This window comes from Salvelinus fontinalis, chromosome 42, assembly GCF_029448725.1.
Source record: "Salvelinus fontinalis isolate EN_2023a chromosome 42, ASM2944872v1, whole genome shotgun sequence".
In the NCBI taxonomy this organism is placed as follows: Eukaryota; Metazoa; Chordata; class Actinopteri; order Salmoniformes; family Salmonidae; genus Salvelinus; species Salvelinus fontinalis.
In genome coordinates this window covers 22,296,398-22,309,920 of record NC_074706.1, presented here as the reverse complement: position 1 = coordinate 22,309,920, position 13,523 = coordinate 22,296,398, and the positions used below count along the sequence as shown (strand labels likewise).

At 42.2% G+C, this 13,523-nt stretch overlaps 1 protein-coding gene across 2 annotated transcripts; it reads right to left on the bottom strand.

Moving 5' to 3' along the window:
• Nucleotides 1–1,477: 1,477 nt before the first annotated feature.
• LOC129841031 (vacuolar protein sorting-associated protein 37C-like) lies at nt 1,478–10,095 on the bottom strand. Of its 2 annotated transcripts, none has more exons than XM_055909144.1 (5): nt 9,894–10,095; nt 8,184–8,292; nt 6,619–6,841; nt 4,854–4,936; nt 1,478–4,574 (listed from the first exon to the last, which is right to left on the bottom strand). In XM_055909144.1, exons 2-5 carry the CDS (start codon nt 8,274–8,276, stop codon nt 3,876–3,878), a joined length of 1,098 nt encoding a protein of 365 aa, XP_055765119.1. In that variant the 5' UTR covers nt 8,277–8,292; nt 9,894–10,095; the 3' UTR covers nt 1,478–3,875. The 2 variants fall into 2 exon arrangements, with proteins under 2 accessions (XP_055765119.1, XP_055765120.1); XM_055909145.1 differs by having other exon boundaries at nt 6,670–6,841.
• Between the last annotated feature and the right edge of the window lie 3,428 nt (nt 10,096–13,523).

The following is a 13,523-nucleotide window of genomic DNA, read 5'->3' as shown; positions in this document are numbered from 1 at the left end:
GTAGTGACTGGGTGTGTTGATACACCATCCAAAGTGTAATTAATAACTTCGCCATGCTCAAAGGGATATTCAATGTCTGTTTTTTTGTGTGTTTTTTTTACCCATCTACCAATAGGTGCCCTTCTTTGCGAGGCATTGGAAAACCTCCTTGGTCTTTGTGGTTGAATATGTGTTTGAAATTCCCTGCTCGACTGAGCTACCATGACGATAATTGAATGTGTGGGGTACAGAGATGAAGTAGTAATTCAAAAATCATGTCAAAGACTATTATTGCACAGAGTGAGTCAATGCAACCTATGTGACGTGTTAAGAACATTTTTACTAGGCTTGTAATAACAAAGGGGTTGAATATTTATTGACTCAAAACATTTCAGATTTTCATTTTTGACTAATTGTCCCCCAAAAATTGAAAAACATTATTATATTTTGACATTATGGGGTATTGTGTGTAGGCTAGTAACAAAACGTCGAAAATGTTTACATTAACATTTCTGGCTGTAACACAAAAAAAATTATAAAAGTAATGGGGGTATGAATACTTTCTAAAGGCGCTGTACTTAATTCATGTTTTCTTTTCTTCTCTTAATTCAACCATTACTCAACTTTTCTGTTCGTTCACACCCGTCCACTCCCACCCTCTATCGCTCTCGTTTTCTCTCATCTTTAGTATCTGGTTTACAGAGCCGTAGATGTTGTAAAAAGCCCCGTAAAAATGATCCCCCTCCTCCTTTCTTTCTCTATGAGACACTTCTCTCCGTACTTTGAATATACGAAACAACCTAGGACCATCCCTCTTTCCCCACCTCCTCCCCCCGAAGTGTTGTTTGACAAAAATATATATACATTCTCAAATTGTATAAACCGTTCTGTTAACAGTATGGATTTGACATTATATGTATTCTCCGTTTGTCTATCAGTAACTGTACAATTATGCCTACATGCACCTACTGTACTGTTGGGTAAGATTAGTGACTACTACACTTTGACTTCACATACATTATAGGCTACAGAAATCGTTCCACAACACTTGATTGATCAAAATAATCACTGAGTAGGAATATTTCCTAGGTTAGGTGGGAGTTTCTACTCCAGTGCCCTCCTTTCCCCCAGAAGTCCGTCGCTCTCTCTTCTGTGTCATCTCCCTGGTTCGGTCTTCTCAGCCCACATCAGAAAAAGATAATCACAATCAGAGAGCGGGAAGGAAGGCCTGATAGTAAGCTCTGTTTGAGACAACACAAGCAAAGCCCACGCCTTTTAGATCAAATCAATTAAACTCAATCAAGTTCTATCCGACTTGAATCGCCCTTGATGCAATTGGATTAAGAACAGTCAAAACTAACTTTCTCCCCGCATCAGGCAGTTACCGTGGTATTTATTCTACCACACAGAGAGAAAATAACAAAGATAAGTAGATAAAAAATAAAATAGATTTTCAAATTACGAGTCTGAACACAGCTCTTAGAGCAGCTCACAGCTCTCAAGTTCAGTGTTTAATAATATTCACAAAAAAATAAAGAAACTTAAAACAAGCTCCAAGCTTGTATTTTTATTTCCCCCTTATTAATGCTGCGTCTCTCCGTTGGGCTTCTAAAACACAATTTCTGACTCATCTTTTCTTCCTTTAGTCACGTCCCAAACGGAACCCTATTCCCTGCCCATAGGGCTCTGGTCAAAAGTAGTCCATTCTGTAGGGGGTAGGGTGCTATTTGGAACAGTAGTAGTGTGATAATACCAGTAAGACACTGCCCCCTGGTCGTAGACCAGTCATTCCAACCAGTTAACCTGATGAAGAGGCCCTACATAGGCGCTACATAACGCCTTCATAGAGCATGATGGCAACCAATGTAGTAACACTCCGTTTAAGACCACTGATTAGGGTTGAAGAGCTCATGACTAAGATGACATAAGTGTCTATGAATGCTGTATGAGCCGTCATGGAGGCGGTATTAATCTTTGTAGTACCCCTGTCACAGCTCTCTCATCCTGTGCTTTCTGAGCTAAAGCAGGCAGATCAGTCCAAAATGGCACCCACTTCCCCTATATAGTGCCCTACTTTTGACCAGAGCCCTAAGGGAATAGGGTTCCATTTTGGGCGCAGACCATTAGTCCCTTGTTATCAATAACATCTCTTTAATCATTTATACAAATCACATTCTCACTGGAAGTGAATTTACAGAAATAAACAATTCCCTCATTGCAATCATTGTCAAGCATCAGTTCATGTCAACAGGCAGATTTTGGAGAAGGAGAGAGAGGGTGAAATAAAGAGTGAGTTGAGAGGGAAGGAGAGAAAGACGAGAGGTGAGTTTAACGCCAAGTGAGCCCTCGGGGACGGGGGACGAAACGGAGTGTGAAGTTAAAGCGTGTGGGAGGGAGAGAAAACGGAGATACCAGAGAAACAGGCATGATCCTCGACAGAGAATACAGATATGATTCTGTAAACAACGACATCATTGTCAATAGGCATCACAATACCTAAACAACCAACCAAAACATTCTGCCAAGAAAGAAAAGACTTGGAAGCTAAACTTGTAGGACATACAAATGTTGGATCTTAATTTGATCACCCTGCACAGCAGAAAATGCAAACTTGTAGTGTATTCAAGGTTGAATAAAGTATTTTAAAGTTTGTAATTTCAGACTTGATTCACCCTGACATTTTTTTATATCTTTTTTTAATTATCAACCCCTAAAAAAAACTCCATAAATTATAATCCACACAATAATTCACGTCCTTTTGCTACAGGATTATTTTCCTGCTGTGAAAAACTGGTCAAATTAAAATCCTACACCTGTAAAGATGTCCAGATTTGGCTAAGAAACAAACATCATACATGCACAGCCAGGTGAATAAGAAAGAAGACAGGGTTATTGAAGTCTCCAAAACGACCACTGATCAGGGCCCGCATTCATAAAGCCTCTCAGAGTAAGAGTGCTGATATTGGATCAGTTTAGCCTTTTAGATCACAATGAATACAATTACATGGTCAGATCCTAGAGTAGCTATGACTTCATAGGATTTTCCTTCTTTAGTATTGTCTTAAGTACTTTCTAACCAGAACAAAGAGCAAGAAAGAGTTTACAGAACAGAATTCGTGAACAAAACTGCACATGGAAAACGTTTTGGTTCGGGTGGGTATTAAGTTATCATCATATACGAACGAATATGATCAACACATGTAATCTGACATCGGTGTAGAATGATATGGGTGTTAGAACAAGTCAAATGTACTCTAATGCATATACCGAACACAGTGCCACAAGGGACTTGTGCTACAGGGTGAAACCATTGATAAGGATCACATGATGTGTAAATATATTTTATGACATTTTTTTTTTAAACCTTTATTTAACTAGGCAAGTCAGTTAAGAACAAATTCTTATTTTCAATGACGGCCTAGGAACAGTGGGTTAACTGCCTGTTCAGGGGCAGAACGACAGATTTGTACCTTGTCAGCTCGGGGATTTGAACGTGCAACCTTTCGGTTACTAGTCCAACGCTCTAACCACTAGGCTACCCTGCCGCCCCAACATGTCGAATAAAGAGTCACGTCAGCTCCATTTCTATCTGAAACGTACATGGCCAAGGTCTTGTTGATTGGCTCAGTATTCCACAAAGGGAGGGAGAAGAGTAAAAAGGCTGACAGCCAATAGGAAGAGGGAAAGAGAGAGAGTGTTTCTAACATATTGGAGAACAAGGGGAGGTCCTGAGACAGTTATGCACTTGAATGACAGGAGGGGAGGGGGAGGAGAAGAGGCAGATCGAGAGAGGCAGATCGAGAGAGAGGTAAAGAGTCAGAAAAAAAGAGTGAATGAGAGAGAGACTGGAGAATGTGTGGTGGGAGAGGAGTGACTGGGTGAGAGCAGAGGGAGGTTCAGGAGTAGGGCTGTGGCACTCCAAACCCGGGCCTGTACTGTGGCCTGCCTGTGGGGGACTGAGAGTTGGGCAGAGCAGGGCCCGTGGGGTAGCCATACCCCCCAACCCCACCGTAGGTGTACGCAGAGGGGTAGGGGGCGGTGTTGGGGGCACTGTATTGCCCGAACGCAGACCCTGAGCCGGGGACACCAGGGAACGTAGGCTGGGTGGGGTATGGGCAGGCAGTGGCCGGAGGCCCAAAAGCAGGACGGGCTGAGTAGCCCACCGCTGAGGTGAAAGGTGAGCCGGGGCTGGGGTAGGGAGGAAATTGACCTGGGGGAATGGACGGGCCTGGGCCTGATACTGCAGAGGTAGCTGTCGGGTTAGGATGGGAGACGGGGTAAGGTAGGGCGGAACCGGGGCCGTTTTGGAAACTAGCGTGGTTGTTGGGATTGGAATTCTGCTGCGGTTGTTGTTGCTGAGGATGATGATTCCATGGCGATGACTGTGTCGTCGCTGGGTCTTGATTGGCGCTCGTTTGTGACGTCATGGAGCCAGTGGAGGCATCGCCCGCGGCGGTCTCCTTCTTCTGGCGCAGGATTTCCTGCAACTTCTCTATCCGTACTCGTCTTTTGTGAGCGAGGGAGCGGAGGGAGAGGAAACGGTCAAGGAACGAGTCCAGAGACAGCTGGCCATCCAGAAACTCATCTGCCAGAGACTGATGGAGAGAGAGATGAAGAGAGAGAAAAAGAAACAGAGCGAGAGTTAAAAGGGGAGACCAATGTCAATGTCTGAAAATGTATTATTTATGTATTATCATCGTCTTATTCCAACTGCTGGTCCTCTGCACGGCGTTGAATAGAGTAAGAGATAAGCTGATCATTTTGTCGTCATTGGTCCTGTGTTTTAGGATGGATACACATCTCCCATACTCGTCATCATTATCGTCCGTCGGTTTCATTTTCCGCCTGAGAAGTCTGTCACTGCGGCCTCTCACCTCTGACTCCGTCTCCGTGCTGGCGCCCTCTGTCTGAAGTTTGGAGAACAACCCTTCCGGCGATGCCTGCCCCATGATGCCATCTGGGGGGGGAGTGAGTGAGGCAGAGAATGGAAGAGAGGGAGAGCAAGAGAATAAAAGAGAGGGGGCAGAAATGGAGAGAGACAGTGAGAGAGATAGCCAGTAAGACACCAATATAGAGGGAGGGAGTGTAAGAGAAAAAGGACAAATAAACACCTCCCACACACCAATGTCATGCCAAGCTTCTAAGTCCCAGTAGACACTGACAGCACAATGCTTCACGCCTGTTATTAAACACTAGGCTTGGGCGGTATACTGTATACACCGTATACCGGGGTATTTGGAAAAAGCTTTTTATTATATTTTTTTAATAGCGTCAAACTATGTATTTGACATTTTTCAATATTTGTAGCTACTTAAGTAAATACCTGCAGTCAACTTGTGCAATACGTTAGGAGATGGCGTTCTTCATTTCACCGGTCACATTATGAAGCTTACCGTAGTTCCCCAATTGAGCCAGTCATGTGTTTGTTTATAAATAGCACAACGGGAGAAAGCGAGCTAGTGAGTCCGTAGCGTTTCGATATCTATAGGCGAATCTCAGTTATGTGGCACACAAGAGGTGATGAAGTTACAATTGTACGCAATTCACGACTAAATGTTTGACATTTTTTCCCCCCGTGTGCTTCCTACTATAGTTTTTCCTTCTCCTCCGCTCTTCTCCCGTCTGCTCCATGTACACATGCTGCTCTTCCATCAGAAAAGCATGCACCACAACCTGGTCCATTTGAACAATTTCTCTCGGAAAAGTCCACTCTCCAAAAACAACATCGGTAGTTACCAACTATGCTTGTATAACTTTATGAGCTGAATTTGCAATAAGGTTCGTTTTCACATGTTGGCATTTAGCTAACAGCGTCTATGTGATTTCACTATTTGTTTGTGCTCATTTTGTTAGCATTCTTGTAAAAGAGTCCCAGTGGGCTTTTCTTGTGTTTTTAGCGCCCCCTTCTGTGGCAAAATCTGGATACCGCCCAAGCCTATTAAACGCATTTAAAAATGAGAACAAAGTAATCTCATGAAGCACAGCCATGAAGCTCATTGTTGGATAAACATGGATACACACGCAACAGGACAATCTACTTTCAAGCATCTTCAAATACCTCTGGTAGACTTCTCATTGAAGGCAAGCTTCCACAATTATGCTGGTTGAGTAAAGGTTAAAACCCAGTCAAGGTGAATCCCTAGGACTGATTTAGGGTTGAAATAACAATGCATTCCATATTACCTAATCACCTTCAGGAAAAACATGACATAACTATAATAGCAGACTTTACAACAGACACCAATTCCAGCCCTGCAAATGGACACCATCAAACACAGCTTCTCATGAAAAGCTTACAAAACAAGGCTGCAGGAGCGTATGTACACAGATCACACGGCCTGTTCTGCTTCCTGACAAAGTGCTGACGGCAGTGGAATGGGAGCTGATGCGATGGTATCCGGGGAGACCCTGGCAGACAGACAGACACACAGGCCAGATCTGGAAGCCTGGAGGGGGGGCTCTGTCTGTGTTTGACCAGTAGAGACCAAGGCTTAGTACTAAATGGCACCCTATTCCATATTAGGTTGCTTTTCTTCATCTGTCACTCCATTATCCATCAATAACCTCCCATCTCATCCCTGGTCACAGTGTTGTCTGTAGGTCTCTCTGACTCCCTCCATCCCCCCCTCTATCCCTTACCTTTCTGGTCACAGTGTTGTCTGTAGGTCTCTGACTCCCTCCATCCCTTACCTTTCTGGTCACAGTGTTGTCTGTAGGTCTCTCTGACTCCCTCCAGTTCAGAGTATCTCTCCACTAGATGTTCTCTTTGTCTCTCCAGGCGAGGCTTCATGTCCAGGTTCTGTTCTGCCAGGTTACGGTTGGAGGCCAGTGCCATCTCCCTCTCCAGCTGGATGTTCTGAATCTATAGACGAGAAGGCAATAATACATTGTATTTTTTTTTATGTATTTTTGACCGGGACCATGTACAACAGATAGTAGTGACCGGACGTCAACTTACATAGCTAGCCAATTCTCATAAACGACCCTAGCCTTGATCAGCATGTTAAGATCTCTCCCATTTGGGATAACGTTTTTTAGGATTGTGGATAGTGCGTTCGTCTTGGGGTCAGGCGAACCGGGTTCAAGTCCTGCTCAGGGCACTACTCTCTCCTCCTCTACGTGACTCTGTGATTGGTAGATCACAGCAACACGTTGAAGGATGACATTGCCATACAGTATCAGTCTGTGTTTGACAGAAGCTGCCAGGCCCTCCCTTCTGAGACCAGAGTCCCGGCCATACTAGTGTAGCGGAGATAAGAACGTGCCGTGAGCTCAGCTAGCTTGAAATGTTGCCAATTGGATCCTTCTCTATAGCTCGACTGGTTCGTACATTGTCAAGCTGACGTTCACGTGTGTTGGCGAGGGAGAGGTTCAAGCCCAGTCAGAGGGTAGTTCCGGGAGGCAACGCTATATGCTAAGCTAGCACACGGACACCGTTTACACTATGATAAGGACAGGTTTGCCTGGTGATGCGTTTCTCTCTGTCAATGTTTTTTTTCTTCTCTCAACTTTATTTAACAAGGAAGTCAGTCCCCTGCTTGAGATAATTAATCTTTTTTCAGGCAGACCTGGCTAGCCAAGACGGCAGCAACTTAACACGGCTTAACCAACAAGACGAGTTGGCCAGGAACAGGTCATTTTGCATCTAGCGAACATAACTCCCCACGTGAAGAGTGAAGACAAACAAATGAACCTCAATGGTTAGTGTTTTGGACCTATGGACAAAGGTGGAAGATAAGTAAGTCAATATGACCTTGTAAAAAAACTGCTGATGCCAGGATGAGCCTGGACATTGCTACTGGTCAGAGTGAGATGAGACCTAGATGTCTATCTTCAGATTAATCATTAATCTAGGGCTTACATTGAGTAATAGCCAGGTCATGTGACCTGACAGAAAAAGCAAGGTCTCAGCTCATAGATAGGCCTATAGACAAGCTTGGCTATTCATTATCCCTTACTCTGATACAAAACACTAGAGGCTTTTCAGTAAGAGCGGCGCATCTCGACTAGCCTGGTTCCAGATTGTTTTTTATGCCGTCTTGCAAACTCCTGTGGTGAGTGTCCTGCCTAACATGGCGTATGACAATAATAAATGACAACAGGAGTTGGTTAGAGCACAAACAGATCTGGGACCAGGCTACATCTCAATCTGTACAAAACACAATAGACAGACAATAAGACAAAGCAAAGACGTGATTGCTTACCTCATCAGATTCCAATGCCATGGACTCCACCCGCTCTGTATTGTCCAGCAAATCCTCCAACTCGGATTGGCTGAGGTCCTGAAGCTTGTCCATTGATTTGCCAGGACCGCTGTCAATCAGATGGAGGGAAAAGTGAGCTGTCAATGTCATCAGTTTACTGAACATAGATAATTTGAGAAAAGAAACTTGAAACTGACAGGATACAAAATAGATCCACACAAACTGATAAATGAACAGGCGGTCTGATAAAATATTAAATGGGAAATTATTTTCTAGACTATAATCTAGCGTTATCATACAAGACAGAATTGACAGTTATCTGTGAGCACTAAAAAGTCGCATTGTTCCGCCATGATACTACATACTAGAGCTGGGCGATAGGGACAAAAATCCATATCGCAATAAATTGCCTGAATTGATGCGATAACGATAAATATAACAATACGTTTATAACATTGTGCACCACTGTTTTTTTTTTTTTAACTATCCTTTCAACCACTACTTGTTTGATGATTGTAGCCATCAATTGTCCCATTATATTCACCCATATTAGCAAACTTATGTAATTTCAAACTTCACATTTCTCTAGAATAGGCTACTTATCGTAATGAACGGTATCAGCAAAATGCCTGCGATAAGTGATCGGTATGGTCGGTGTTAAAATTTGATTTGTCTCATTTTATTGGCCAAGTTCTACTACATACATTTAGGCTTTGATAAACCAGACTCGAGCTAAATCCTGATCAGGCCTAAGTTACTTCAGCTGCTTGCTATCTTGGCTAAATCTTTGCCTAGTCATTAAACATGGGCCACATTCAGTAGGCAAACGTTGTGGGACATTGCAGTTAAAAATAACATTAATAGATTATAGTTTTTATATTTTAGTAATTTTGCAGATGCTCTTATCCAGAGACTTACAATTATCTTAAGATAGTTAGGTGAGACAACATACCACAGTCATAGTAAGTACATTTTCCCTCAATAAAGTAGTTATCAACAAAGTCCTTGCTAGTAGGAAAAGACTATTGCAGGGAATTGGTTTCTTATTTAAGATGTTCTTGATGAGGTAGGGTTTCAAATACATTTACAGAAGATGGGCAGGGACTACGCTGTCCTGGCAATAGGGGGAAGCTTGTTCCACCTGTGTGGTCCCAGGACAAAGACGAGCTTTGACTGGGCTTAGTGGGAGCTGACCCCCTGTTGATATGTGGTCAGGGTTCCTTATTCTACATGTCAGAGAGGCATGTGTGTAACGTTCCACAACATTGTGCCCTGCTGAACGCACCCTAGCTATCTTGATTGATGGCTTGCCATCAGCTGACCGACACTAATACTGTTGTCAACCAGCTATAGTTAGCCACAATACGCAGACTGGCTATCGCATTATAAAGCAAGTTAGCGGGCAAAATTAATTACGTTATGCTGCTAGCAAATCAAGAAATTCGTTGCGACAGGGCACACAACATTAACGGGCATCAACCTGTGTGTGGGTGACGGATGACGTAAAACGGGCACGGGAGCCCTGACCCCAATATACAAGGCAATCTGGTTGAGTGAAAATAGCCGGTAAAAGAAGAATCCAACGTAATTTTACGGGCTGGTTAGCCTTAACTGGTTGTTCGAGTTCCGTGTAGAGATGACAACAACAATCGTTATGATCACATTCAATGAAAGGCACTCTTGCTACCGTCAACTTTGCGGAAAGCTCACCGTTCGCGATCTCCAAATCCTCAAAAAAACGACGTCATTCGATCGTGTTGCTTGGCGTCGGGTACAGCAGTCCAACAATAATTTCTTCAAAATCTGTTCGACGATAATCCTCAAAATGGATTAAAGAATAGCTATGTTTTATCAGCAATATTTGGAAAGTTTCACTTCACACTACCACAAACCGCCGCCATTTTTGGAATGACCTATTTCTGCTTCCGGGGGGGGGGGGTTATTAAATGCAGTGTCAATAATTCAATGACCTTTCTAACTAAAGAAAATGAAAATATATTGTGATCATGTTGGTGCTTTAACCACAGCATTGTTAATTTCTTGAACCTGAAAGCAAATCTTTGGATAGCATGAACAGTTTATCCACTTCTTTGGGCAATGGTTTCATCCAGCGCGCATCTGATTTGAAGGGAAACCCACCCCTACGTGACACGATTATTCCATGAATGCCAGCAGGGACAGGCTGGCAGGGAGGTACCCAGTAAAGTAAACGAAGTCTGGTTGGAAAAAGTGGAACATTATGTCAATGGCCAATATGTCATCATGACTCTCACTATAAGCGCTTACTAATAAAACATTGGCAGCACTATATGTATCCAAAAGTAATGACTTACTACAAGTGAAACAGTATGGAAAGAATGTTGTTCCTGATATTTATAGGTTATTATGAAAAGCCAGCAGTGACCTTACACTGAACACACAACCCTCAATCTAAATAAGTATGACAAGTCCAGAGTTTATACAAATGATTTTATTAGGTTTCTCAAAAAATGGTAAGCCTGTAAAGCTGGAAAGGAATAAACAAACCCATGAAAAAAAAAAAAACATGAACAAGTTAAAGGAAATGTGGTCACTGATAAAAATGATAAAACATATTCATATTTTTCTAAAATAGGTTTTTCAACTAGCATCCATTGGTTTATCAGTTTGACTAATTGATCATTCGGCACAGTCCCACTCTGAGTCCCTTGAGTGCGGACAAAGAGAGGAGAGAGTGGAGGATAAGAGCCCCCAGGTCATAAACGATGAGTAGTACTGTGACACTCTTGAAGAACCCCTGGGACCAAGAAAAAGACAAGGATAAACACACAAAAAATAAATAATAATAACTGTGCCACACACACACACCAGGGCACTAAAATAGCATAGTGGCAAACAAAACAAACTGTCCACAGACACACCCACACTTATCAACCACAAATCATTCCTTACCTCCAGGTACTCTCCTGGGCACTTTTGTGCAGCCCCTGCATACAGGTCAATGCTTGGCAGAGTGCAGGGTTGAGCAGTGCCCTGGACGGAGTGTAGGGAGACGCTGTACATACACAGAGCCAGTAGGCCCGCCAACAGGCTGGCCATGTTAGTGTAGGCACAGCCCGTCAGCTGGGGAGAAAGACAGAGTAAGTAGAGACAGGAAAATCTCCTGGCCCCAAAGATGAAATTGTTCCTAAGAGAAAAAAGGTCATGGACCTAAATGTTGCTACATAATGGATGTATCTTCTCATGCAATTAATAGGGTATATACATTGCACAGTAGCCCATGGGCAACATGTTCAGCCCAATATGTGGACTACTGTACAGGTAGACATTTGAATAATGGAATCGATTACACCCTTTTAGAGCAGTGTATATTCCAATGCAACAAGTGACTGTTGTAATGTCTTACTAGCTGTCTGCTGGGAGACTTCTCACAGGCGAAGGCGAACGACCCTGCCGTCACAAACTTTAAAAGAAAGTAGAAACAATCTGTTGCTTCAATTGCTACAGATGTGAAAAAAGAAAACCAAACCCTTCAATGATGCACATTATATAACATATAGCCTATGCATATAAACAGAAGCCAGAGGAAGCTTGGCACCTTAATTGGGGAGGACGGGCTCGTGGTAATGGCTGGAGCAGAATGGTATCAAATATATCAAACACATGGTCACCCTTCAATGTTGTGTCGCAAAAATATTGGCTAAATGTATTGCTGATAGAATAAACAAGGTCCTCCTGGACATTATTCATCACAATCAGACGGGATTGTTAAAAGGAAGATAATTGGAGACAACATTAGGCAACTACTAGAAATAATAGAAAACTATGAGAATGAGAGAAACCAGCTATAATAATTTTAGCAGAATTTGAGAAAGCATCTGATACAGTCCCTGGATTTTTGAACCCTCTCATAAGATGGGTAAAAGTCATACATAACAATCCTTTGTGACATAATAAATAAGTTACTTCTGAGAACATTGAATTGTCAAGAGGCGTAAAACAAGGTTGCCCTCTGTCACCTATTTATTATGTCAAATAATATTTTGTGTAATTTTGGAGTCACTTATGGTAAATAATAGAATATGTTTCTAAACACTTCTGCATTAATGTGGATGCTACCATGATTATGGATAATCCTGAATGAATCGTGAATAATGATGAGTGAGAAAGTTAAAAGCACAAATGTCATTCCCCCCCAAAAGTGCTAACCTCCCATGTTATTGTAATGGTGAAAGAGTAGCATGTCTTGGGGTTATTATATTTGTGCTTCTGTAACATTAATGTAGAAGTGTTTAGAAACATGTTCTATTCTTATTTACAATATACATTACTTGCCATTCATTTCCATTGGGCACAAACAAATCTGAAACAGAACCAAAAACCACCAACAAATATATCCAACAAATTTGTAGTCACAAGCTTGATGTAGTCATTACGTGCTATGAATAATTGGACCAAACACTTTTTACTACATATACAGTACCAGTCAAAAGTTGACACACCAACTCATTCAAGGGTTTCTTTATTTTTACTATTTTCTACATTGCAGAATAATAGTGAAGACATCAAAACTATGAAATAACAGATGTAGTAACCAAAAAGTGTTAAACAAATCAAAATATTTTATATTTGAGATTCTTCAAAGTAGCCACCCTTTGCCTTGATGACAGCTTTGCACAGTCTTGACATTCTCTTAACCAGTTTCATGATGTAGTCACCTGGAATGCAATTCAATGAACAGGTGTGCCTTGTTAAAAGTATATTTGTGGAGTTTATTTCCTTTGTAATGCGTATGAGCCAATCAGTTGTGTTGTGACAAGGTAGGGGTGGTATACAGAAGATAACCCTATTTGGTAAAAGACCAAGTCCATATTATGGCAAGAACAGATCAAATAAGCAAAGAGAAACAGTCCATCATTACTTTAAGTCATGTAGGTCAGTCAATATCAAGAACTTTGAAAGTTTCTTCAAGTGTAGTCGCAAAAACCATCAAGCACTATGATGAAACTGGCTTTCATACGGACCGCCACAGGAAAGGAAGACCCAGAGTTACATCTGCTGCAGAGGACAAGTTCATTAGAGTTACCAGCCTCAGAAATTGTAGCCCAAATAAATGCTTCAAAGAGTTCAAGTAACAGACACATCTTAGCATCAACTGTTCAGAGGAGACTGCGTAAATCATGCCTTCAATGGTTGAATTGCTGCGAAGAAACCACTACTAAAGGACACCAATAATAATAAGAGACTAGCTTGGGCCAAGAAACACGAGCAATGGACATTAGACCGGTGGCAATCTGTCCTTTGGTCTGATGAGTCCAAATATGAGATTTTTGGTTCCAACCGCCTTGTCTTTGAGAGACG

Excerpts from the sequence above, each read along its gene's own strand:
- LOC129841031 (XM_055909144.1), bottom strand. The coding sequence starts at position 8,276 with ATGGACAAGCTTCAGGACCTCAGCCAATCCGAGTTGGAGGATTTGCTG. Across the intron at positions 6,842-8,183 it reads TGGCATTGGAATCTGATGAG|ATTCAGAACATCCAGCTGGA; the intron begins GTAAGCAATCAC and ends TCTCGTCTATAG. Across the intron at positions 4,937-6,618 it reads ACAACACTGTGACCAGAAAG|ATGGCATCATGGGGCAGGCA; the intron begins GTAAGGGATAGA and ends CTCCCCCCCCAG.